Source organism: Apteryx rowi, unplaced genomic scaffold, assembly GCF_003343035.1.
Source record: "Apteryx rowi isolate R43461 unplaced genomic scaffold, aptRow1 scaffold_22, whole genome shotgun sequence".
Lineage (NCBI taxonomy): Eukaryota > Metazoa > Chordata > Aves > Apterygiformes > Apterygidae > Apteryx > Apteryx rowi.
In genome coordinates, this window is record NW_020448530.1 from 4,783,559 (window position 1) to 4,809,985 (window position 26,427).

Below are 26,427 nucleotides of genomic sequence, written 5' to 3' on the forward strand. Positions count from 1 at the left end.
ATTTGTGACAAAGAAAACACAAAAAGGGATAACTGAGGCTCTCTGTATTCTTTAGCTAAATCAAATAGCTTTCTCTTCAAGTTCTCCTGTTATATTGACTAATTTCTATAGGCTCATCTCCAATAACTTAATGAGTAAATATTCAGGGATGTGTTGTTTTCATTCATTTCCATAAGTGTTATCAGATGAAGATAACATCTATCTTACAAGTTACTTGGTCAGTGATTCTGAAGACTTTCCTTCCTTGGTCATAATCTTTTTTCTATTACTGATATCTGTTTGACTACTGAGTATTCCTTTTTTTTTTTCTTTTTTTTTTCTCTAGGCATTCTCCTCAGTTTTAGGATCCTCATACTACATGCTACATGCTGAACTTTTTTTTTTTCTTCTTCTTCCTTTCCAGTCCAGTCTCTCTGGCTATAGACAATTTACCAAAGAATATCTGTTTTAAGACTGTCCATTTATCAGTTGTGTATACTTTGCCTTGTCTTGTGTTTTTCTCATTCCTGTTTCTCCTGCTGGCTTTATTTTATTTATTTATTTTTATTATTATTTGAAAGTTTTGTTAACATTAATGTGGCCTAGCAATTTCTTATAAGGACCGTAATTCAATACCAATGGGCAATGCCCTCTCCCTGTGAAATGTATTATTTTCTGAAAATGAATACATACTAAATTTTATTTTCCTTTCAATAAAGGACTGGTATGTGTCACTAGTGAGATCGCAGTGTTACATCAAGTCCGACTCAGCACTACTAGAAGGTGCAGAGCTGGTAAATAGGATTCCTGAGCCTGAACTGAACTCCTTCATGACCAGCAAGGTAACTTCTTTACCAGATGAAACACATTGCTAAAATGCTGTAATAAATTATTTCTAATATCCTTATTAGTAGCATTAATAAATTAGTCTTAAAGGCAAACACTTTAAATTTGTATAATATTGATGGTTCAGTTCTTGAATTTCCCTCCATTAGGACAATTAAAATAGTGTGGATATCTTTCATTTTTGTGTCCAGTGATGCTTCTAATCTTAGCTTTCTAGTAGTACAGGTTAGATGTATAGAGTGAAATTGAAGGTTAGTTTCTATGTACTCCACAAAAATCCACAGTTTTATAGTTTTGCATAATTTTATCATTTCTCTTTACAGTATTTTACAAGGCCACGTGTTTCCATAATTTTTTAAATACCTATGCTAGATGTAATATGCTTGTAGCAGGCAACACATAGTAGATCTGGTATAAAGGGCAACTTATAGCTACTTCTTAGTTTTCTTGGAACACATTTTGCTCAAATTTTCTACAATATATTTGCTGCTGGCATGCAGAAATAACAGTGGGAAGCTGTTTTTTAAAAAATTTTTGTAGAGGGAAAGCAAGGTTAATATTCAAATGTAGAGTTGCAAAACTAAACTACCTTTACTTCTTTTTTTCTTAAATTTAAAATTCTATTTACTAGAAGAGCTTTTTGGAGTGCCAAAATAATGATAAAAACTTCTAGGCTAAATTGTGACTTGCCTTTTCAACTGAAAGTAATTTAATTTTATTTAAAGAGAAAGTAACTATGTCTGATGTTTGTGAGTTGAGTAATGGTGGTAATCTTTCTTTTACCAAGTCAGAAGAGTCCGTCAGTGACTTGTTCGAACTTGCATATCGAATAACTGATAGAGTTGAATATAGATTTCAAATTTTCTGTGCTTTCACAAACTCACCTGAGTTTCAACATGGATGCCACTGATCATGTCCTATAACAATCATGTTCTGAAGGTAGCCCAACAGCTTGCACTTTTCAGCCCTGTGCTCACACTTCTGTCAGATTTTAATGTTTTGGGCTGAATTGCTAACGTTAGTTATCTGCCTCGTCATGCTTCTGGATAGTTACACCAAAAGTAGTTTTCTGACTTCTGAGAGTTAGAGTTAGATTGGGGGAAAGGAGAAAGGGAGATGCGTTAAGTTTTTAGGCAGAAGATACTAGTTTACTTTATGCTTTGCACAGCAGGGTTTTAATTCTTCTGGAAGTACTTTGTCAACAAAAGGTTTCTCACTATCCAAATCGAGAAATTTCCAATTTGTTTATGATGAAACCTTTTGAAAAATCAGTTTATCCATTTTAATACAGACTCATTTGTTTGGCAGCTTAATACTTGAAAATTTCTTTCATACAGGTCATGCTTAAGCTTTATTCACAGATGCTCTGGAAACTGGGAAGGAGTGCATTGATGGTGTGTTTTCCCCCCTGCCATCCTCCTGAATCTCCTGGTGTTTGGAATTTAAATGCAAAAAAACCATGATCTTAATTATGATATTATTGGACTGTAGTAGAGCAGAGGTCATATTAACTTTTTAACTTACTATATTACTTTGCCAGAATAGTTTCCTTCTATGTTTAGCTTCTCTTTAAAAGCAATTTCTTTACTTTTTATTTATTTATTTGATTTCAGGAATTCAACCTAAGCTTGTTAGCTCCTTGTTTAAGCCTTGGCATGAATGAAATCTCAAGAGAGCAGAAGAGCAGCTTCTTTGAAACAGCCCGGAGGGTAACTCTGGATCATGTGTCTACCATTGTAGAAAACCTTCCTGCCGTCCACCAGGTTTTCGAGCCGTTGTTGCTAACTGAGCCATCAGCCTACTGGAAAAAGCTAAGCGATATCTTTGGTAATAGAAACAATGCTCTTTTTATTCTCCTCCCTGCAAAGGTATTTTACAGATGCCTTGTCAATACATGAACCTAATGTTAAAAAAAAAATAAAATCAAGATACCTGGTGTAAAACTGCCTATGAAATAATTTTGAAAAACATTTATTGAGGGGAAAAATGCAAACTGCTAGTTTTCATCCACTTATTTTATAGGAGATGAGGCGATGTATCAGTCTGTGATGACACTTTGTCGTGCACTGGCTCAGTATTTGTTGTTACTCTCAAAACTACCAGCTGGTCTCCGCGTTCCTCCTGACAAAGAGCGTGACATCCTGAAATTTGTAGTTATGTCAGTAGAGGTAAGAAACTACAGCATAATTAATGCGATAAAGTTTTGAGAGCAGAAGCAACTTTGACTTGATCACCATATAGTATTTTTTTGAGCTGGGCAACTTTCTTGTCTTACTGTAGAAGTTTATTCAGTGTTTATTTTGTTAGATATATGCTAGCAAATCAGGTGAGCTTATGGGACAAGGCCACCTTTTAACAAGGAGATGTTGACTGAATAATGGAATGATCTTGGCATTTGGGAGAATGGCCCTGTACTGTTTTGGGGGAAAATAAATAAAGTGGTTCCCCCCCCCCCCCTTATAATGCTCATAATTTTATTGTATCTCTTTTCTGAGAGAAGAATATATTTTATACAACTTGCTAATAAGAGTTAGATATAGCTGAGTATAAAATAAATATGGCAATATAGTCATATATTGGGTGAATTTGATATTAATGGGATTTTTATTTTTTATTTTTGCATAGGCAATATCATGGCATTTAATACATAACCAGATTCCTCTAAGTATAGATCTTCAAGCTGCTTTGGATTGTTGCTGTCTGACATTACAGCAGCCTAATCTCTGGAATTTGCTGGCTTCTGCAGTTAATGTGACATATGCTTGCTCCTTAATTAATTGCATTAGATTTATAATAGAAGCAGGTAAGTCTCATTTGAAGAGCTATGAGAAAGTTTCCTTAATAAATTGTCAGCCATCACTGACCAAATGCTAAGTGTCTGGAATCTTTCCTGCAAGTCCTTTTTAATTATTTCTTTGACAACTTTATTTTTACTATTTTAATTTCACAATTAAAATTTTGTGTTTACTTTTGAAGTTGGCAGATACTTTGGAAATATTTATATTTAAGAACGATTTGTCTTTGAGGAGAAAAATTGAATATGAGATATGCAATGGCTGTATTTTTAAAATATCTTTCTCTAATTCAGTTTCAGTTGAACCTGGAAATCAACTTCTTAGCCCAGAGAGAAAGAAGAATACTTCAAAAGGCCTAAGTGAGGGTGAAGTTGATTCAAACACACATAGTAAGTAAGCAGTGAATTCAAAGTTTGGCTCAGATTTTCACTGAAGAAAAATTTCTAGTTCCCCTTTCAATTACTACTTTTTACACCAATGAGAGTTTATCTGAGACTATATTCATGTTTGAAAAATGCTTAATAAATATAGGTTGGCTTACTTTTAACATGTATAGCTTTTCTTCCTGAAAGCTAAACATAAAAGCAGTTTTTTATTTTTGAGGTCCTTTCAGCTGTTTATACTCTGTAGACTGAGCTTTYTCTGAGCAGGTACCACTTGTACTGTTCAGTTAACACTTGACTTAGTGTTGTGGCATTCTTAAATTTCATGTGGAGAGGTACAATTCACTGAATATTTTTTCTGAAAAATGGAAGCTTCATTATCTGCCTTCCTACATTCAGGGGTCTTGTATTGGGGTGAAGGTCAAGTGGGATCTGTGAGACTGGGCAAACACTGTTTTCCATATCCAGCCGTGCTGGTGGAAGCACGTACCACATCCACCTACAGAAATCGCATGCTTATCAGATTTAGTATAGAGCCAGTTATGAGAATGTCCTCTAATAAGAGAGATGAGCTTGGTCATTTTAAACCGTTCGGCAGCAATTCTCTATACAATGTAGCTCATTCTTGCTGGGGTTAGGATTAGGAAAGTGGCATGTGAGCAGATTTGCTGGCAGATCTCGGGTTTTGGTAATCTCCAGCATTTAGGCACTGGCAAGCAATTGCAGGGAGGGTGATAGGAGTACTCTTCCACTAGTTGAACTACTGTAGAATACATCTTTGTCTGCAGCCTTAGTGTGCTTTTCCCCTTTTCAGTAGAAATAGTCTTCATTTTAGCACTTGGAGGGTTTTTTTCTGTGTCTTTTTAATGTGTGTGTTTTAGATTCATAACACTGATTCTATTTTTCTCCCACTAAAGGAACAAAACACATTGCTGCAGCTTGTGAAATGGTAGCTGAAATGGTAGAATGTTTACAGACTGTCCTGGCATTAGGACACAAAAGAAACAGCAGTATTCCAGCATTTCTTACTCCGGTCCTCAAGAACATCATCATCAGTTTGGCAAGGCTGCCTCTTGTGAACAGTTACACACGAGTCCCTCCCTTGGTATGTTATGCTTTGTTTTCAGGATGCAACAACTGTTGAACAATTTTTTTGTTAAAACAAACCAAAAAAACCCCCGTGGTGCTGCATCTTAACTCTTATGTCACGAAGACTTTAGCCTTTAACTAGTTTGATCACCCGGTTTGTCTTTTTAAACAGTAAAACGTTGCAAAGATATGAAATGAAAATTCAGCGTGGAAGATGAGATTCAATTAGGAAGGAGTGCAGTCACTGCTTTCATTCCTGTGTGAAAGAATTTCCAGGTGGTAGTTAAAAGACGGAAAAGAAAGCAAAGACTTTAGCGCTCTGTCAGGGCCAGTATTTCCTCCTGCTTAGCAGGATTAATTAACCTGGAAAGAGTGCAACACATACACTGCTACTTTCTGTATGATAACTGAGTTCATTTTCTGTCGTGCAAAGTCCCACAATAATGCAGCAGTACTGAGGTGGTCCTAGTGTCTGGACTAAGTCGAGTATTTGCATGGTGCTGGGGTGTGCCATGTAGATACTTTGGATTGTATATTACCTTTCATTGCTAACTCATCTGGGATGCTTTGGACCAGGTATTTTGATCTCTCTTTTTTGGCAAATGTAACATGGATTTAAGAATACCTTATAATTGCCTCAGTGTTTTATTAGTGTTGTGAAATGACTTTAAGGAGCTTTGATAAACTGCAAAGTCATCAGAAAAATTTCTGCGTCCTTGTGAGGTAGAGAAAAGGGTGTTTCCTGATCAGATGTACAAGAGAGCTCAGCTTTCTGTTTATGAGGGTCTGTCAGGAGGAATTAATCTTTGGGATGGAGACTTTTTTTTGTCCACTCTCAGATGTATCTTTGTGCTTTTTCAGCCATCAGTTGCATGGGAACTTTTTTCCTTGAATTACATTTCTGCATCATTACTGCACTGTGTTTTGTCTAGTAATGACCTGGCACTTAGTATCACTTAAATTTTAAACCGAATTTTACAACAAGAAAATTTGTTGCTTTCATGTCCGAATTTGGACAGTAGGACTGAATAATTAACTAATAGTGAGGGATATGCAAAATAAGTTATTAAAAAATGTAATGCAATAGCAGTGTAAAATGTGTATTAGCTATGTTAAGTATTTAATCTTTCTTCAAGTTTTGCGTATTTGAAGAATTGCTTTTCCTATGGATGTCTCATTGCTTTTGTGTGGTGCATATGTTTACAGCGATCATATTAATATGATTATTGTTTTGGATAAATAGTCTTTCTTTATGTTCCATCAGGTCTGGAAATTAGGCTGGTCACCAAAGCCTGCAGGTGACTTTGGCACAGTTTTTCCTGAAATCCCAGTAGAGTTTCTTCAAGAAAAAGAAATCTTTAAAGAGTTCATCTATCGCATTAATACACTTGGTATGTATAAAAATAAAAATGAATATGGTTGGCTTTATTTGGATGCTTACCTGTGATGTAAAGTTACCAGATAACTGAATATGGTACCATTTGTTGACTGCTGTTGCTTATGTGAAAGAGAGATTTCGAAGCAGATTAACAATTGTGCTGCAATAGCTGTTAAGTTTTGCTCAGTACAGAGAAAAACTATAAATTGTGGCAATTGAACCAAAAACTGTTCTCACTCAGGGAAGTCTTTTCAATACTCTCTACAGAATGGTCTTTTGTTTTCTGGCACGTACAAACTGACAGCATGTGTAACGTATTTTGCTTTCTCCTTTTTTTCTTTTTTTTCCCCTCCTTTTTTAAATTAATATATATTCTATAAATAGAAGTTAGTGCCACACTCACAATTCTTTAAATGAGATGCTGCAACTTTAAAGCTCCTGCATATGTCAGGGTTTACTGAAGGGGAGTAGTGAGGCTTAAGAGTTCAAGTCTTTTTCAACAGATGAGACTATCAAGGGTAATGCATCAGAGTTTCCACATACTTGCAGAAGTCCTCTTTTTTTTTTTTTTTTTTTTTTCCCCCCTCTTGCTCTGCAGGTTAATTTTTGACTGACTTGTGTGGCACTGTTTTCTCTTGGATCACTGTAATCCCTAGCAGAGCGTTCTCATTTTGAATTCTTTAGATAACATTAGTGTAAACTGCAGGGTATTATTCAAGAACCCTTTACAGTCTTTTAGAGTTAGAGATCTACTTGGAAAATCTTTTGAAAAGTGCTTGAATTTTAATAGCATATTTCTAAGCAATTCAGTCCTTTTGCTTCTAAGATTCCTCAGGGCATGAATCGTTTGGGGCTTGGATCGTTTTGGCATTCTTCTCAACCCTTTCCTGTGAGAACTGGCAAATTTTGGATGCTTTTCTGTGTTGTTAAAACCTGGCAGATCTCATTGCTTTAAAGTTATACAATCAAAATATCTAAATGTATGTAAGAAATAACTGCAATAGGACCATATAAATAATAGTGTTCAGAACCCTGCTTAAGGGTTGACACACTCTAAAATAGAACAGTATAGATTTAATCTGTATTGATTACAAAAATGCCAAATTGAATAGGAAGCAGCATGAAATTAAATCTGTGGAAACAGTGTGCCTTTTCTTAAATGCTGTTGCACATTAAAGTTTGTAGTAAGATATAAATGACCAGCTTCTCTGAATGTTTCCTTAGGATGGATTAGCCGTACCCAGTTTGAAGAGACTTGGGCTACTTTGCTTGGTGTACTTGTTACTCAGCCTATCGTAATGGACCAAGAAGAGAACCAACAAGAGGTAATGTCATTCACTGAAATGACAGTGTCATTCATTTTATTTCATAGAAACAATTTTCTTAGCTCTAATAAATCTGTCAAGCAGAAAATTAGTGATCTGAGAAATTATTTCCATTTTCATTTCCTTGTCTTCAAATGCCTGTGAGAGACATCCACCTTCTGGCTTAAAGCTTCTGAAAGTATGTGAATAGCCTGGAGAAATTTTAGCAAAGTTTTTTCAACTTTATATTAGTCCTTCACTTAACATGCGCACGCAGTTTGAATTTTGCTTGATTAGATGTTTGGCTTTAAGCACGATAGGAACTATAAAAACTTCAAGACAGAAACCACAAGAAAGACATACGCTTTTAAGAAATGTACTAGTTAACTATCGCTGATATATATGCTGACTCATGCAATTAACTGTACTATCTAATGGTCAGACTTCAGTGGCAACTTTTTGATTTTGATAATCTTCTTGACTAGAAATGAATCAACCTGAAGGTGCACACCCATATCTCTTGCCTCCAGTTGTAGACTGTGTATTGCATAACTGGGCTTCTAACTTGGATGCCTCAGTTAAGTGCTCAAAATTCAGCAGAATGAATGTGAAGGTCAGAGACAAAGAAATACATTTATACCAAAAGTGAGTACGAGGGTGAACTGAAGAGTTTCCAACTCAGATCTGGTCTTATTTGATAATTTGGTTCAACGGGTAATGATAGGCTAGATGAAAACAAGGGAAGTATACACTTTGAAAGCCCTTAAATGATACTGGACATCTTGAGGTTTTAATGCTAATAGGATAAGAGAGAGTACATGCAGACTGACTGATGAGATGGAAGGATTTGTTGGTGCCACAGCACTAATGCTTTGTGTGCATTGCTTACATGTCAGCTAGATTTCTAGGTAGGTTGAAGTCTAGTTGTCAGGATTGTCAATGATAATTTAGGGGAAGGAAACAAATGCTAATATTCAGGGCTTTCAGAGTTCTCTTTTTTTTCCAATTCAAATTACAGTAAGTTCATTTTACAGGAAGATACAGAGAGGACCCAAATTAATGTTCTTGCAGTACAAGCCATAACTTCCTTGGTGCTGAGCGCAATGACAATACCTGTTGCAGGCAATCCGGCAGTTAGCTGTTTGGAACAGCAGCCCCGCAACAAAGCTTTAAAAGCTCTGGACACAAGGTATTTTTTCACTTATGCTAAAATGCATAAATTTATACTTGTGGTTAATAATTAAATTAAAATAAGTTAGCTTAATCTGGTGATAGCAAAAATGTATATAGGCTATATTTTCTAAGTGCGAATGTATACAGATTAATCTGTTTACAAAAACATCACGTGGACTCAGCATCAGGAACCTGGTGAGTTAAAAGATGATATCTGAAAAAGATAACATCATAGTATAATCTAGCAAACAGTGTTTAGAGTGCATCTGTTTAAACACTTCTCAATTTTAACATCCCTGAAAATGACAATAAGCGTAATGTAACATTGTAGAGCGAGCTAGTCAGACTTGCATGAAAGGATTTAAGAAAAAAATCTGCTTACATTGTTTTCTCTTGGGCTTTCAGGTTTGGGAGGAAGCTAAGTGTTATCAGGGGAATTGTTGAACAGGAAATCCAAGCAATGGTATCTAAGAGAGATAATATTGCTACTCATCATTTATATCAAGCTTGGGACCCTGTTCCATCACTTTCTCCTGCTACTACAGGTAAATGCCTTTATGAGTGGGGAGAGGGTGAATTTCTTCTGAATGTGGAAGTAGAAAAGATACTTTTAGGAATTTGTTTGAAACCTGGTTTGCAGGAAGTGAAGCAATTTTCGGATCTATTCAGACATGCATGTTTTAAAAACTTGTCTTCTGTTTCTTTGTAGGTGCTCTTATCAGCCATGAAAAGCTCTTACTGCAGATCAATACTGAACGAGAAATAGGAGATATGGATTATAAACTGGGACAGGTTTGTTAAAACTCTTTAACTCCTAGCTTGCCTTTTATTACACTTTCTCCTAATTTGTGAAAATCCCATTTAAGCAGCTTTGCTTAACATGAGATTTGAACTAAAGGCCCTAATTGACATACAGGGTAGACTATAATTGACTCTTCTCAGCCAGCCTCCCACCTCTCACAGCGTTTTTGCTTTTGTGTGCGAGATCTACTCGTGATTCAGCTGTTGAATTGTTGTGCTTTTCAGCCTTGGGCATTAAAGAACCCTTGCAGTGGTAGATTCCACTTCATTTATTGGATTTTAATTTGCTAGAGCTTCTTGCAGTAGTCCTTAAGAAAAATCATTGAACATATAATTGGCTTTTTTTTTTTTTTTTTTAATTTTAAATAAACCCAGTCTAGGGACATAAGTTTAACTGGATTTCATTAGTTGAAAATAGCATTTAGTGGTTAAAAAATTATTCCTGAGTCCAGCTCTTGTCTAATTAACTCCTTGAAAATTATTTTTTATGTAAAGTTACATACACACTTTAAATGTAGTATTTATTTCACTAGTACAATAGTATGTATTAGTGAAAAATATGCAATGAGATACTAAACTCATGGTACATTATTTTTCTTGAGTAATCTTACATGTAGTGTGTATTGCTTAGCATGAGAAAGCATACTATGTAAAGGTTAGTTATTTTGTCCAAGAAAACTTTCTGAGGTATGTAAGGTAAATAACTTTAGCAGAAAAAGTTGAAAACATGGAAAGTGCTGATTTCCTTTTGGTATCTTCAGATGTACCATTTATTCAACTCCTTCAAAATGTTTCTAGAAACTACTTTAAAAAAATTTTGCTATGTTGCATAAGTCATATGTGTATGTTAATCAAATACGAAAGGTTCAGTTCTTCAAATACAAATGCCGAAGCTTGCAGCATTAAAATAAGAGCTCTGATACAAGTTTCTTGGKTTTTTTTTTCATTTTTTTCATTTTTTTTTCTTTCAGTTTCTTAACTGAATGGTATTTTAGCCTTAGAGTAAGATCCAGCTGAAAAGTAGTTTGCAATCCTGACCCCAYGGTACGCAGTGTACAACACTAACAAATATATATAGAATATTCCGAATCTGTTGCTCTGAATATAAATGACTTATCATTCCCGCATGAGTTATTTTGGGAATGGATCATACATAAAAAAGAATTCTTGTAGGTAGAAAATGAATTCTATTTATACTTTTTTCCTTCTTTATTTACCCTCTCTTCCTGTCCCACCACTCTGTTTAGCCTAAGCAGCTGTCTGAAGAATAACAATCATGAAGCATTTAGCTTCCAGGTTGAATTTGTAGCAGAGTTCAGCCCAAATTGAAATTTATCCTCAGTTTGAGCCTTGATAAGAGTTCATTATTGAAAAAATGATGCAGTTTACCATAACTGTAGCAAGCATATATAGAATGAAAATATCTCCTTTTCTTGGAATTAAAGGAGTTTTTGTGGGGCACTATGATGCTGCATACTGTAAATCAACACGTAGAAATTTTCTTTGACGGAGGAGCATGCAGATTTGTATTGTTAATACTTGTTACAGAACAAGCAGAAAGAAAACTTTATCTTTTGAAGTGGGGAAAAAATAATTGATCTTCATGAATAAGTCTAAAGAAACTTGGAAATGGGTGAAAGCATGTAAACATATCAAGAAAAAAATGAAACTGCATCAGTTAAGTCTTGTACTGATGAAGAAACTTACTGTTCTGAAAGGTCTATAAATTAAAAATTTATAAATTTTTATAAAAACTAAAGAACTAAGTTTTCTTCTTTATAGATAGTTGTTTATCTAGCCTGAGACCTGGGACCTAAAATCTTGTTCTTGATTGATTTCAGGAAAAAAAGGCTAAGTTGCAATTAGGTGTACTGGGTTCTGGTTTAAAAACATTTAGAAATGTGTTTKCTATTGAACTTCTAACTTACTGAGTCATTTTCTTGCTTAACATGAAATGTAAATATTTACATTTTGCTTTAGATTTTGGGTCTGGTATATTGACTTTTGGATGATGTGCAGTTGTTAGTGCATGTTTAGATTATAGCCAGAAGCTGCTGTTGGTATCACCTGTATAACTGTACTAAGCTGCGTGGTGCTGCTGCGTTTGCTGTGCTATATGATTTAAAGTTAGTTCAGCTACAAAGGGTGAACAAGGCACAAAAAACTTAAGTGATGTGCAGTTGATGTAAACGTTATTTGAAGTTGTGTGTTCATTGCTTGCGTCGTTTAAATGAAAACTGTATTGGACTTCTAAGATTTTTCTATTCTGATTATGAGTGTTAAATGATGGGCTGCTTTTCTGTTTTTGTTTCTTTTGTTCTTTGTGTTGCAAGGTCTCTATACACTCCATATGGTTAGGAAATAATATCACTCCATTGAGAGAAGAAGAGTGGGGTGAGGATGAAGAAGATGAGAATGACGTGCCTGCTCCTTCCTCACCACCAACCTCTCCTATTAACACCAGGTGCCTTATTTTTTTCTTCTCTCTCCTTTATCTTGCCATTAAACTTTTATCTCTTTGTTCTGAGCTCAGTAAAAGAATCAAAACAGGCTTTATAAATTGGAGGCTGAGCAATAACTACACTTCAAATGGATTATTTTAGCAGGATGTAAGAATAGCCATTTTAACACTTGCTCACTGTGTTTTGCAGGAAACACCGGGCTGGTGTAGATATACATTCTTGTTCTCAGTTCTTGCTTGAGCTGTATAGTCAGTGGATATTGCCATCAAATCCTAGCAAGAGAACACCAGTCATTTTGATTAGCGAAGTGGTGCGATCAGTAAGTAAAAAATTATTCTGAGTCATAAATGAGTATAAGTTACTGAATGTTTGGAGCTAAGCAGGGTTTGTAGAGTATTTTGTAATATATAGGCAAATTTGATTTTTATTGGCAGTGCTGTTGTGTGGGCTGCRTAGAAATACAGCTTGTGCAACTATAGCATAATAGTATTTTAAATTATTTAAGCACCTGGGTTGCGTATTCTGCTACTAAGTTACAAATATTTTATTTTTGCATAATAATAGTTCCTTCTTTTACTTGACTACTTAGTGGGTTTCAGATCTGTCATCCTATCTCTTCATAAAAACAAAGGAAAATAGAAAAACTATCAAGAAAAACTATGTCTTAATGGACTTGTGTGACTATTGAAACATATAAGAAAGACTAAAGATAAAATGTGTGGAATGTGTCTTGATAGCCATTATTAGCTATCATAAAAGGCTTACATGAAACTCTCCTTCTAAGGAGTATGTATTGTGTATTTTTTGGATATTTTAGTACATAATAAATGGCAACCTTCATCTAGTTTCCAAAATCACATACTATAATGGGTTTGTTTTTGTAAACCTTTCTAAAAAAGGACTCTTTGGAGATAACTGTCTTCAGAGATGGATTGTGGAATTAATTCTGAACAGGTTAACAACCATTATTCCAAACATTTATTTTTACATGATGAACAGATCGATTGAGGAATCGTTTGCTGACAATTACATGAAAAGGGAGAGGGGTGTGTGTGTGTGTGTGCGTGTGTTTTTTTTCTTTTAAGCTGCCTGCTAACAGTATGTTTTGCGTTCAATTTTAATTTGTGTATAGCTTCTGGCAGTGTCAGACTTATTTACAGAAAGGAATCAGTTTGAGATGATGTACACAACACTGACAGAACTGCGGAAGGTACATCCATCAGAAGATGAGATCCTTGTACAGTATTTGATACCAGCCACTTGTAAGGCTGCTGCCGTTCTTGGAATGGTAAGAAATTTCATGGCAATTTATTGCAAATTCATGAGCATCTAGGCTAAGTAGTCCTTTGCTTCTGCCACAAAAATCTGATTTACTTGGTAAGAGTGGTTCTGCTCTAGGAAAATCCCTTGGCTGATCTGTATGGCTGTGAGAATTAATATGATATGAAGTCCTCTCTCAAATATGAAAGTTCCAAAGTATTCTGGGCTTTTGGAGGTTTTGAACAGCACCTTCAGTTGCCCTGTTAGTCTTATTTTATGACGTTTGAACATAGATCAGTGTGTGTGTGTTTCTCCCCCCCATCTTATTGAGGTGAGTGTTACCTTTTTGCTGGAGTTTATTTGTGCTGCTCATTTGTTATATTTCAGCCCAGAAATGATGACCGTGCAATGGCAATTGCAGGATTTGTGTTACAGGTGAATGACTATGATCTCAAAAGAAGCCGGGACATTGCATATGATGAATGCTTAACTTGGTAGTCAAGTATCCCATTTCTTTCCCTCACTCTTTTCTTTCTTCCATTTCATCATTCTGTATTTAGGGCAAGGACATTATTAATGCAAGTTGTTTAATGGAATAAGCATTACTGTCTCTAAATCTGTAGACCACAGAGAAGAAGTATTCTCYGAGGGATGTTTGAGTGGGATTATTTTTAAAATATTACAAGTACTTTGGAAGAAGCTAGCATTTCTAGAAACTCTGTATGAAACTAACATAAAACTATATGGATAATAGTGATAAGAAAAGTTTTGAAAGCTTTTGGGGTTGGACTTTCAGTAGCTATTGTAGCAGCAACTGTGCAAGGGAAGACTGTGAAAGTCATATCAAAAATATCAAAGCAGGTCTAGAGATAGCTTGTTCTGATTAGGGGAAATTACAGAATTTCTCACTTGGTGAGCTACTAACACCTTTTTGGAAGCAAACAGCTGAATATAACAGATTAGTGGGAGATAAAAAGGCTTGATTCCAGCAAGAGTTGCTTGTTCTGTTCTTTGTTATGTAGAAAATCTGCTTAAAAAGAGCAACTAAAGAGCACACACTGTAAAACTGCCCTTTGATATATACTTAATGAATATAGAGACAAGGTAAAGCAAATAATTTTTCCTAAATGCTTACTTTTCTTGCGGTGTCTGTATATTTCCTAGATACTTCATCAATACAGGGACAAGGTAAAGCAAATAACTTTTTAGTAAATACATATTTTTCTTACAGTTCATGTATTCTGAGAGTTTGCTTCAGTTCTCAAATTTAACACAGGTTAGAATAGGTTTTTGCATATTCAAATAGATTATTGTACTTTGATAATGGGGGAYGAAGTGTTTGATACCAGCTTGATACTTGAAGACTAAACCTGTGAGTGATGGAGATGTCCAGGTCCAAGTGCCAGTGGCCTTGCAGAACAAGTAAATGGATCACTGTACTATTAGCTGATAGTGGATAGCAGAGTGTTCCCTTTTATGCAGTCTGCAGGCATCTACCAGTCGGTTTCGTATAGAAGCATCCTTTGTGGTGTAGCTGGAGAGCCAGAAAATCCCAGCTGTCCAAGTCCTGCATGTGAAGTATGCTTACTAGCACCAATGGCTTACTGAGCGAATGCTTATCTTGTTTCTGCTGGCTTTAAACTGTTGTCATTTTTAAAGGTAAAACAAAGTAATTCGGTCATCTTGTGGCATCAGTTTACCAGTTAATCTGCAAGTCTTCTCTTATCTGATTATAATAATCTTGTGATATTGATTCAAACTACTGTTTTAAGTCAGACTCATGGTTCAGGCTGTATTTTCTGCTCTTTATTTTGTTCCAAGTATTTCCAGATGTCAGAAGACAGCAGAACGGTAGACTGAGCTAGTATTGATTTCTAATTATTACTTTTGTTTGCATTAGGATAAAGCTGTGGCTGAACCAGTAAGTCGACTGTTGGAGTCAACCCTACGAAGCACCCATATGCCAAGCCGGATTGGCGCTCTGCATGGAATTCTGTATATTCTCGAGTGTGACTTGCTTGACGAAACAGCGAAGCAGCTCATTCCAATTATCAGCGAGTATCTGCTCTCCAATTTGAGAGGAGTAGCACAGTAAGACTCCCCCCCCCCCCCTTGCCACCTTCATGTGGGGAAATTTTTCTATTTTGTTAAGCAAAAGAATATGCATGTAGAAATAGCCTGTCTTATCTTGACCTGATTTAAAAAACTAACAGAAGAGAAACTTTATCAAGACTTCTAGGGTTGCCTTGTTAAAACTGTAGGGATAGCTTTTCTTGCACTGTTACTATTTCTTCTCCTGACTGGAACTCTTGCAACTCTTGTGTGAAGAAAAAAGCTCTTTGTGGTTTGCTACTGTAAGTACATTTTAAAGCAGGCTTTTACATCAAACAAACAACTTAAGATTTCAGTGAAAAAGCCAAAAACTTAAAATAAGAAGCTTTGATAGCTTAGCCTTTTGTTCCTTTGCTGAATTCTGTTCCCTAAACCCTGCCTTATTTTTCAGTCAAAAGGCATACTCTTTTCTACGAGTTTTGCTTGAATAAGAGTTGCAGGATCAGCAGTGAAGTGTATTTGTCCTAAACAATTCAGGCAATGGTAGGCTGTAATTATGTTGCTGRAAAATGTCTTGTGAATATTGCACTGGATTTCCATAACCAGTGCTCTTTTATGGCATATGGCAAGTTTGTGTAAATCACTTTGTGCTGGTTTGTGTGATTTAAAAACTGATGATAGTTTGTGTATAAATTTCATGTTGAGAAAAAATGGTGTTGTAAGGATTTGTCTGTATTTGCTCTATTCATGACATATGCTGCTTTGATGTAACCAACCACTGGTGTTTTTGCTTATTTACAGTTGTGTGAATGTCCATAACCAACAGCATATCTTAGTAATGTGTGCAGCTGCTTTTTATTTGATAGAGAATTATCCACTTGATGTAGGGCCTGAATTCTCTGCAGGAATTATACAGGTATGTTGCGATTCCCTTAGTTACAGGTGCAACCTGCATAGATATCTTTCACACTAACTTGATTTATTATAATGTAGGTATGCTTTTGGTTTTAGTTTCATCAGGTTTCCTTAAAAAAAAACAAAAACAAAACAGTCTTTGTAGTTGCGTATGTACTAGCTGCAGTGGTATGCTGTTAGAAGATGACCTAAATACATCTAAAAAACAAGCAGTTGGCTTTGTTTCTTTATTTCAGATGTGTGGAGTCATGGTATCTGGAAGTGATGAATCAACACCATCCATTATTTATCATTGCGTCCTGAGAGGGCTAGAACGACTCCTTCTTTCAGAGCAACTTTCTAGGCTGGATAGTGAATCACTAGTTAAACTAAGTGTTGACAGAGTTAATGTACAGAGTCCCCACAGAGCGATGGCAGCGCTTGGGTTAATGCTGACTTGCATGTACACAGGTATTTGCTTTTTTTATGCCTTGCATCTGCTGAGAGATTATTTTGTTCTGAAAAACCCTTCGGCTTACTAACAATGCTAAATTTCTTCAGTTGTTTTTATTACCAAGGATAAAAAGCTCTTACTTTAGCATTCACAGTAAATTTATAACAAATTATTTTGGTTTAGGAAAGGAAAAAATCAGCCCCAGTCGTACCACAGATGCAAATCCTGCTGCTCCCGACAGTGAATCTGTGATTGTAGCTATGGAACGAGTATCTGTCCTTTTTGATAGGTAAGATGATAAAACCTCTGTCATGAGGAGGAAAAAAAGATAATACCTCTTGGCACTGTGTGGTCACCGCTCTATTTGACAGTTCTAATATTTAAGTAATGATGTTTCTCTGCTTACCCTTGCTTAAAATTGATACTTCTAGTGTACACAGTAACACTGATGGAATTGCTGAACCCAGCACAAACACAGAGGAATGTAAATGGGAAACAGACATCTCCTAACTGATACTCTGTGTTGCACAGACCATAATACTTTATAAATGTATTTCCAGCTCCCTTTTGGTCAAACTCTTAAGTGCTTTTCAGGATGTCTTCTGCATAATCAAGGATATAAATCCARTTTACAGGAAATAATCTTTCAAATCACCCTCAGGAGTTTAAAAACGTCTTTCCCCTTCCCCCACCCAAGTGTTGCTCTTCCTATGGCCGTTAAGTAATTGCAATGGAAGGACACAGTAAAATTTCTGTATTCACATGGAACTCATTTAATGGAAGTATTTCAAAACTCCTGTTTTGATCTGACAATCTCAAGCTGTGTTAAATGAGCATAACATGTTAGATTTTTTTTGTGGTAGTTTGTGGCATAATGGTCTACATTTTTAAAAGTGTTCAGTGGTTTTTCCATAAAATTGGATGAGGGTCATACTTATGCACTCAGGGAGAACAGAGCTAGAGCAGTGCCTGGGTGCTTTTGAAAATATCACTCCTAAAAGTTAGCAAAGCAAATGTGAATACTAGAAGCAGAAAGTAACTTTTGTGGGTTAAATCACAAGACRCTAGCTTGATCTTGATGCGTCAACAGATGCAGCCTGTATTAGGAAGGGCTTTCAATCAGTGTTGCCTAAATAAAATTGTCTTTAAATTGAAGTAGCTTTTCCTTTCTCTTCCTTCCTTCAGTGTTTTGCTTATAAATGGTCTTTCTATGATAACTAGGGGTAATGATCTCCGTCTCCTTTTTTTCTTGTTGTTTTTTAATTCTTATTTACTTTTTCAGGATTCTCATTGCTAAGCCTCATCTCTGGTGCAGTTTCAGAGCTTCACAAAAATGTTGGCTCTTAAAAACAAACAAAGCACATGCACACACGCACACACTCTTCTCATAAATTTGGTAGAGCTCTTTGGCTGGATTATTGGAGTAAGATTAGATGAAGACTTGGGTTGTTCAACGTTGTTGAAGGCTTTTGTCTATCTACAGATGAAAAAATGTAAAATGTTCTTCCTAATGACAACTAAACTGAAAAATAGTGAAATATTTAATTGGAATTAATTCACAAATCATGTTCTTTATTTTTTCTTAGGATCAGGAAAGGATTTCCTTTTGAAGCTAGAGTAGTTGCCCGGATCCTTCCACAATTCCTTGATGACTTTTTCCCCCCACAAGATGTAATGAATAAAGTTATTGGAGAATTCTTATCCAATCAGCAGCCTTACCCACAGTTCATGGCAACAGTAGTTTATAAGGTACTGTTTATATTTTTTTTTCTTTAAATGTTGCAGAGGACTTGTACGTAACTTGCAGCTCTTCAGTACTGGAATCTGAAGGGAAAATACCAATTTCTATATATCTAGTAAACTATTTGGCAGTGATTGAACTGTACTGCTGAGAGCTGTGTCTTCCGGGGGAAATGGAGTGCTAGAGTCACCCAGATAATGGGAAAATAAAGAGAAAATTAAGACTGGGAATACAGTGCTCAAAGTCTTCAGATCTCAAGGAGCTAGACCAGGTCATCTGGGCTTATGAACTCTGGAGTCAAGCTCCTGTGGGCTCAGTTGAGCTTCTGAGTACCCAGCTCCTCAGTACCTGCTTATTGGACTCATGCATTGCTTGAATGTGCGTGTGCACGCCACCTCCGATATATTWAAGAACAGAGCAGAGACGGGAAGTCTTGTGTTTCTGTATGCTCACTTTGGTCTGTCACAGGCAGATGTCATGAGTCCAGTTGGATCCTGGCTGACTATTTGCAGAATTACTTTGTCTGTGCATTGTATTCATTAATTCTTTAGCTTCAGAGTTGTCTCCAGGGATCTGGGTTGTGAATCTCAGAGTTGTTTTTTTTTTTTTTTTTAACTGGTGAGAGCCTTCGCAAGAGAAACTAAGCTCTTTCCAGTGTCCATCTGCCATGTCTCTATTCCTGTGTAAAATGTTTTACTATAACTATTGCAGGTATTTCAGACACTACATACCACTGGGCAGTCTTCAATGGTCCGTGACTGGGTGATGCTGTCTCTCTCTAATTTCACACAAAGAACACCTGTGGCAATGGCGATGTGGAGCCTTTCCTGTTTTTTTGTCAGTGCTTCCACCAGTCAATGGATTTCAGCGATGTATCCTAAGTAGACTGAATGTGTGCCATTTCTGAGTAAGGGTAGTGATTCTGTAAAGCAYGTTGATAGCTCTGGAGGTAAAAGTACAAACTTTGTACACAGAAAGCATGTTGAGTGTAGTTAGTAGAGATGTATACCACTTTTGTGCTATTGGTGCCTAAGGTTTGACAAAAAAGAGAACTTCTAAACAGACTATGAGAACTCAGTTACCTAAAACTACTGTCTGTTCCTTGTGACTGTGCAAAATGGTTGTAACTCTCCTTTCTGAATTTAATCTGTAGGAATTGTTTTGAAATTCCTAGTAGCAGATGCCCGTTAATACAAAATCTGTTACCAATACTAAAACTATTTAAAGGCTTATAACTATTTTGATGTATAAACTGCACTGTTAAAATCATATAGGAAATAGGGTTTTTTAGAAATGTGCTGTTTTTGCAGAAAAACAAGTTTTCAGAAGGTATTTTAAGGAAGAAGCTAAATCCTTGTACTACTAGGGAAAAACTTCCCATTCATGATGTAGTATACTTTATATAGTAGTATCTAAACAAATTAAATTAAAAAATGGTATTTTCATGAGAACATGAATATTTATAGAAATTATATTTAGAGCTTCACCAGGCATTTTTGCAATGTCCTCTTAAAAACATTGAGCCATGTTCCTTCTGCAAGATAAAATAAAACAAACCCAACAAACCCAACAACCCCAAATTAAAGAAAATTGTCCTCTATACAGAAACAAACTGTATTTTGGAAGTATCTTCGTGGAGGTAAACTGCAGTGCTGGTGAGCTTTGGCAATCGAATGACATTGGCCAAATGAGCTGGAAGCTGAAGCCATAGTGGTATCAGTGCTAGGTTTGTTTAAAACAGGGAGGGAAAAAAAAAAAAAAAACTGAAAAAATAGCTCTGTTACATTTCATGACAGGCAAAAAARTAGCCATGTGTCATTAGGTTTTAAATTTCCTAATGGCTCTTCATTTCAGCAATTCTTTTTGGCTGTAAGCGGTTCAAACAGTGTTGCTGATGGTGCTATTTCCTCTAGCAGGTGAATAAAGAAAAATCCTGCCAGGTTAAAATGAGTCTCTGGGAATAAGAAATTGCATAAAGTTAATGAAGAAATAGTATTTCTTTAGTGGCATCATAATTGCTACCTTGAGAATATTTTGCACTTTAATGTTGTTGGTGAACTCAAAAATACACAGTTTTATTCAGTATTCAACTATTTTAGAAAAGATGACTAACTTCAGTGTGCTGTTACCATGATATTATGACCTTAACTTATATCTCAGTCTTCCACATATTATCAGCAGAATGGGAAAATCAGAGCAAGTGGATATTAACATCTTCTGTTTGGTGGCCATAGACTTCTACCGACATCAGATAGATGAAGAATTAGATCGGAGGGCCTTTCAGTCAGTGTTTGAGGTGGTAGCATCTCCAGGAACCCCGTATCATCGCCTACTGACTTGTTTGCAAAACATCCACAAGATCACAGCCTGTTGAACATCCTGATGCGTAACGGAATTGTATGACTAGTGTTGGAATCTGATATGAACGTTATGGGGAATATGAGATTGAGAAAGCACCTGGATTGCATTTGATAGATTTGGACCTGCCAGTTTCTACTTGGAGACTGCATGGAGAAGTGCTCTGCAGCACTCAAAATCTCCTAAGAAGTCTAGTGTAACTCTTCTGTTGTTGCTGACTCCAGGCAACTGTGAGTGAAAAGAAATATGTCAGAGTTTTTTAAGGGATGTTTGGAACTAAACTGAGACAGATTTACTAACTGTAAAATACAAGCAAGTACTACATGCAAGGTAACTGATACTACTCCTCTTTCTAGTGTTCAGCTGAAGTCACTGTGTTGCAGCTGGTAAGAGACTGACAGAAACACTCTCTTGTTGCAAGTTGCAGTCATTAGAAAACTACATTGTTTTATGTACATGTATATACTGTTGTGTAGTACAGGATAGAAATTGTTTCCTAATGTCTCTCCCAAACAAGGAAATGTCTCTCCCAAACAAGGAAAAGAGAAAATGGCTTTTGTGGATTACACTTCCAGCATGTAATTCTTCTCTCTGGACTTTCTGATACCATGTGGTGTATGTGGTGGTGGTATCGGAGATGTCGTGCACATACGTAAACCACACTTTTTTTCTTTGTTCTTCTCAGGATTTAAAATTTGAGTACAGTATATCAGTAAAAGAAATTTTAACTTAAATATTTCTATATCATGTACAGTATGTAAAATTGTAAGATGTGTGGTGCATGAGCTGTGCTGTAATTGGAGATGAACAGAAGCCACGCTACTGAATGTCTTGACATCTGTATTGTCCTCATTGTTCCTTGTGTGCAAATTCATGTTCCTTTTGAAAATCCATTTTAATGTATAGATTACATTTTTGTTTTGCATTTCACTTTTTCTTAAAGTGCTTTAAAACTGGAATATATTGATTAATTTGTGTTGTGAGACCATATTAAGGAGCTTTCTTGTGATCCATTTTACTGTAGCTTCTTTTGAATTCCTTTATTTTGAGATGTAATGGTAAAAGAGAGGACTAGTTACTCTGGATCAGCCTTTTGTATACTTAAGAAACTGCTCTTATCCGCTGCACAGCTTTTTTAAGAGACAAAATGGTGCAAGCTCCCCAGTAGTCAATACCTATTTGATCTTTCCTTTTATAATGACCAAGATCACGGAGTCATCTGGATTCAAACCACTCTCACTTTAAACAAATGKGTGCTGGCAGTTGAGAATCAGAAGGCTGCTATGGTCTACTTTGGGACTGGCTAAGGTGTTAGATTACACAACCTCTTTTCTTACCTGTTGTATATGCTTTAGACACAAACACAGTATGAATTTCAGAACACTACATAGGGCCAGAATCGACTTTTACTCACCACCCAGGGAACCCTAGTGATTCCTAGGCATTACATAGGGAAATCTAGCGCAGCATTTGTCTTTAGTTTTATTTGCTGTAATTCTTTAATTATAGAGAAATGATACCTTGGTTCTCAGTCACGTCCTATATATAACCTCTCTTCGTTTTCTTACCACACCTTTTGGTGACACTTGGAAAAATGAGATAGTGTTGTCAGGAGGAGCATGTACTGTATGTATTTCTGTATATAATGTATATGTTGAAATTATACACACGTGACAACATTTAATGTATACAGATGTGTATATTTGTATTTATTAAACCCATGTATTTAAACTAATTCCAATCTAGACCAAAAATTGTTGCTTCTGCCCATAAATTGATTTAAAAGGAATTGTCCACTGGTGTCACTTCCTCTTATGATAGATGATGAAACTGATAATATGGGCAGTAGAAACAACTGTAGACATAGCTGTATTTAGCTCTCTACAGCTCTTACTATCACGAGCAATTATTTCTGCCCTTTAGTTGGGTTACTCTTCTTGGGCCACAGCACTGTGGTGATTTTTAAAAGAAACTGAACAGGAGTTCAGCAGAGGGTTTAATAAAATAGATAGATACTGTTTAAAAGTTTTGAGTTATATCGGAAATTATCTCTAATTCTGATAAGAGACTAATTCAAGGCAGTGAGACATAATGCCCTCTGCTTTCTTTAAGGGTAGTATAGATCACTATTGCCTTTTGTAACCACCAGTAGTTGTTTTCTACTGTAAACCCACACACCAGTCAGTTTTTGTATGATATATAGTTTAAGTGAAGATATTTTTGTAAGCTATTTTCCAAAATTTAAAATAGATTTTAATATATTTTTTAAACATCAGGTTACTCATATTCTCACCATATAATAGTATATGTTTCGTTGTAAACAGTTATATTCTTCATAATTTTAAGCTCCTCATGATTAACACAGGATAGTTGGTTGGTTTACCTGGAGCTAATGGGAGCTAGCCCCTGTATTTACAGAGCTTTCCAGACAAACCGATTTGGTACTTCCACAAAGTCTTTCCAGCCACTGAAAGGAGCGTGTATGGAGCTGAGCAGTCAGCGTGGCTGCTTGAATAATGTCTGATGTGACAAACTCCCTTTCCTCAAAGGCCCGTTGCTGGCATTTAAGCAAATATTTGCATTAGCTGGTCCTAGTCATCACCCCAGACGCTGAGCGTTAGAGCTGCTGCTGTCAGGTCTAACCTCGCACAGATTCCCTGGTAGCAGTAACTCCATGTGCTTTAACCTCTCTTGGCGATTTGTCGTAGGAAACCGCCTGAAACGTGCTTCCCGAGGGGCCAAAGAGTGGCGCAGCCATCCAGCTCCTCCTGCAGAAATTCTCAGTGTCCGGAGGGAGTGTGACTTAAGGGTCTTCCTGGTGTGGAAGTACACACCAGTAGTGCTTAAACTCTAACATTTCCCCTGCAGCACACTTTCCTGTCTACTTCCTATACTCACTTTCCTCACCCTTACTTCCTTTGGAGTGAAATTGTATTTTAAATCCCTCCTGCCTGCTTCTCGTGACAAGAGCCAGTAGGTGTGCTTTGGGCAGGGGAACAGCTAAACTAGCAAAACAGCGGCCGTTACCAAACGCTGATGTTGGACTTAAAGCAAAAATAAATCATTACTGATATTTGCCCTTTGAGATTGATCTAAAGGAAAGTTTTATTTCACAAAAAGGTTTTATCTTACTGTAGACAGAAAGCTAATTCTGAAAATCAGGTGCTTCATTGAGAGCAGGGTATAGGTATGTTTGGAACGAGACTTGCTTTTGGTGTCCTGGCTGACCAAAACAGACAATTTCTTCAATTTCTCTGCAGTGAAACTGGGTTCTTCACAACCTTGCAAGATCAAGGCACGGCTGAATGTGGAGCATACTTAAGAAAAGGCCTGAGTGAAAGGGCAGATCAGTGTTTAAAGATTCATTTACAATTCAGTTGTCGAAGAACCTGCTTCACTAACTCTCTGTGGCCCTCCTTTAAGAACACTTTATACTAGCCCACTTTAATAAATAGCTCTTGGGCCAGCTCCCCGTCGGCCCACTGCAGCTTGTTTGCCTTCCGTTGCAGCACGTCCTCCCTCTTTGAGCGCAAGGGTGAGGAACTGGAAACTGCAATGTGCTGTAAATTGGTTCTTATTAAGGGAATGCAAAGTTTTTTATTTACTGCTTATGCTCTTTGCCAGTTGAAACTGAATGCAGGTTTATTTAAATCTTCTCTCAAGTGTATCCTCAGCTGTCATTTCCTCCCAAGAGTGACTAGTAGATGGTTGCGTGTTCCTTTTGCTGGGGTGAGGATGACTCCTCGGCACCAGGGAGCTGCTTGTTTCTTAACTGACAATCAGCACTCCTAAAGCGCTGAGCAATGAATGAACCGACTTAGATCAAAAGGAGCGGGAAACACGTGGAACCTTTGGGGTTAAAAGTGATTTTTTTTTGATATTTAGAAGATTTGCCTTAAGAGCATTCTGTCTTGCCCTTCTCTGTTTTAAATGGCAGTTAACTTTATATAGCAGATAAGGAGGTTGTGTCAAAAACACTGCAAAGACCGTCTCCAAGAGCAGCAGACTTATTTTGTCTTATGAGTTTGTGGAGCTGTTGTGGCTGAGCATTTATGTGTCCTGAATGAAAGAGATACTAGGGTATAATGAGCAATAAATACAGCAATAAGCAGTCTAGTTAAATTTGGACATTCAGGATCTTACCCAGTGGTTGAAAGGGGTGGTGTGGGAGTAAAAGCAGAACTGATTTAAGTACATTCATTGCGTTAAACAGACTTTTTCACATACAATCCCAACTTTGCACTAAAGGTAGAAATCAACTAAGTGACAATGGTAGGTGCTTTGCTCTTGGTCTTTTAAAACATCTTCAGTTATAAGAATACAATTGAGGGAAGTTGTTAAAGAGCAAAGTATTTAGGTAGTTTCCTTATTTTAAAGCTAAAAAAGCAAGCTGCTGTAAGAACTAGAGTAAGCAATGTAGGGGGAAGTCCAATATGCTAATTTTATCTAATATCAAGATTTCAGGTGAACTTTTTTGTGCATGCTACCTTAAAGTATCCATTGAAAATCTTGAGAATCCGAGTCATACCCAGGAGAGCTTCCCTGGTATGTCAAGTTTTAGGTGTATTCAAATTCGCTGGGTATAAATGCTGCAGAGCATTTGTGAGGCATGCGCTGCTTTTTGTCRTGTGCGTTTTGTGTGAGCTTATCATTCCCATCGGTCTGTGTTACGCATACCATCGAGTTGGATCAACCTGACCAAGGGTAAGGTAATGGCACGTGACACACCCTGCGGTGTTGTCTTGTATAGTTTGAGGGCGATGATAAGCAAAAGCTTGGAGCCCCAACACCAAAAGTGATTGTACTCCGAGTAAAAGGAAAGCATATAATTTTAGATGTATGTTTAAGTTTAAGGAAAAAAAATGCTGAAAATACTGCACACTGAAACTAAAGAGAAAATAAAATACACCTATTGCTGTAAGCGATTTTCTTCTCGTTATTTAAAGATCTTGATGCATTCCTATTAAAGTTTTTCCCAGCGTCTGTTCTTTTTAGCAACAATCAAATATGGAGTATTTCGAAAATATGCGAGAATATTTGAACTCTCTGCAACCGTAGGTATGCTTCACAATAACAGTGCTGTTTGTGCTAAACACAGGAGTATTGCAGCTAAGCTCTTAATTGCATCTGACAGCCATGCTTGCCRAAACTTCTCTGAGCAAGGTTCTAGAAAGTGTACAGCTGTATTTGTGAACGTGGATGTTTTTCTCTGCAGCCGTCCTCTGGGGTGTATAATGTTACACAGGAGAAGAGGAGGTTTAGCTTGCCTAAGCTTGGCTTCCCAGCTGTAAGGCTTTCTGCTGGGTTTGCATCTTAAAAGAAAATTCTGGGTGGTCCCGCGCCTGAGCACTGGGGGATCTCTTGCAGTGCTCGTCCGTTCACAGACATCTTGTTTTGATTAACTTTGCGGCACTTGCCTGTTTTCTGGAAACTGTGGACAAAGCTTTGAAGTAGCTAA

At 36.7% G+C, this 26,427-nt stretch overlaps 1 protein-coding gene across 3 annotated transcripts in view; it reads left to right on the forward strand.

Annotated features, from left to right (window-relative positions):
* The window catches only part of HTT (huntingtin), a 95,997-nt gene extending 70,107 nt beyond the window's left edge, over positions 1 to 25,890 (forward strand). For all 3 annotated transcript variants that reach the window (XM_026064558.1, XM_026064560.1, XM_026064559.1), the window contains 21 exons: positions 699 to 821; positions 2,439 to 2,652; positions 2,848 to 2,993; positions 3,451 to 3,628; positions 3,914 to 4,009; positions 4,921 to 5,108; positions 6,357 to 6,483; positions 7,695 to 7,795; positions 8,809 to 8,963; positions 9,353 to 9,492; positions 9,657 to 9,739; positions 12,082 to 12,212; positions 12,400 to 12,529; positions 13,343 to 13,498; positions 15,371 to 15,561; positions 16,324 to 16,438; positions 16,674 to 16,887; positions 17,054 to 17,159; positions 18,457 to 18,619; positions 19,323 to 19,483; positions 20,772 to 25,890. In XM_026064558.1, coding sequence (XP_025920343.1) covers positions 699 to 821; positions 2,439 to 2,652; positions 2,848 to 2,993; positions 3,451 to 3,628; positions 3,914 to 4,009; positions 4,921 to 5,108; positions 6,357 to 6,483; positions 7,695 to 7,795; positions 8,809 to 8,963; positions 9,353 to 9,492; positions 9,657 to 9,739; positions 12,082 to 12,212; positions 12,400 to 12,529; positions 13,343 to 13,498; positions 15,371 to 15,561; positions 16,324 to 16,438; positions 16,674 to 16,887; positions 17,054 to 17,159; positions 18,457 to 18,619; positions 19,323 to 19,483; positions 20,772 to 20,985 — 3,132 coding nt within the window. In that variant the 3' untranslated portion in view covers positions 20,986 to 25,890. The remainder of the gene's footprint in view (positions 1 to 698; positions 822 to 2,438; positions 2,653 to 2,847; positions 2,994 to 3,450; positions 3,629 to 3,913; positions 4,010 to 4,920; positions 5,109 to 6,356; positions 6,484 to 7,694; positions 7,796 to 8,808; positions 8,964 to 9,352; positions 9,493 to 9,656; positions 9,740 to 12,081; positions 12,213 to 12,399; positions 12,530 to 13,342; positions 13,499 to 15,370; positions 15,562 to 16,323; positions 16,439 to 16,673; positions 16,888 to 17,053; positions 17,160 to 18,456; positions 18,620 to 19,322; positions 19,484 to 20,771) is intronic.
* Positions 25,891 to 26,427: the final 537 nt, after the last annotated feature.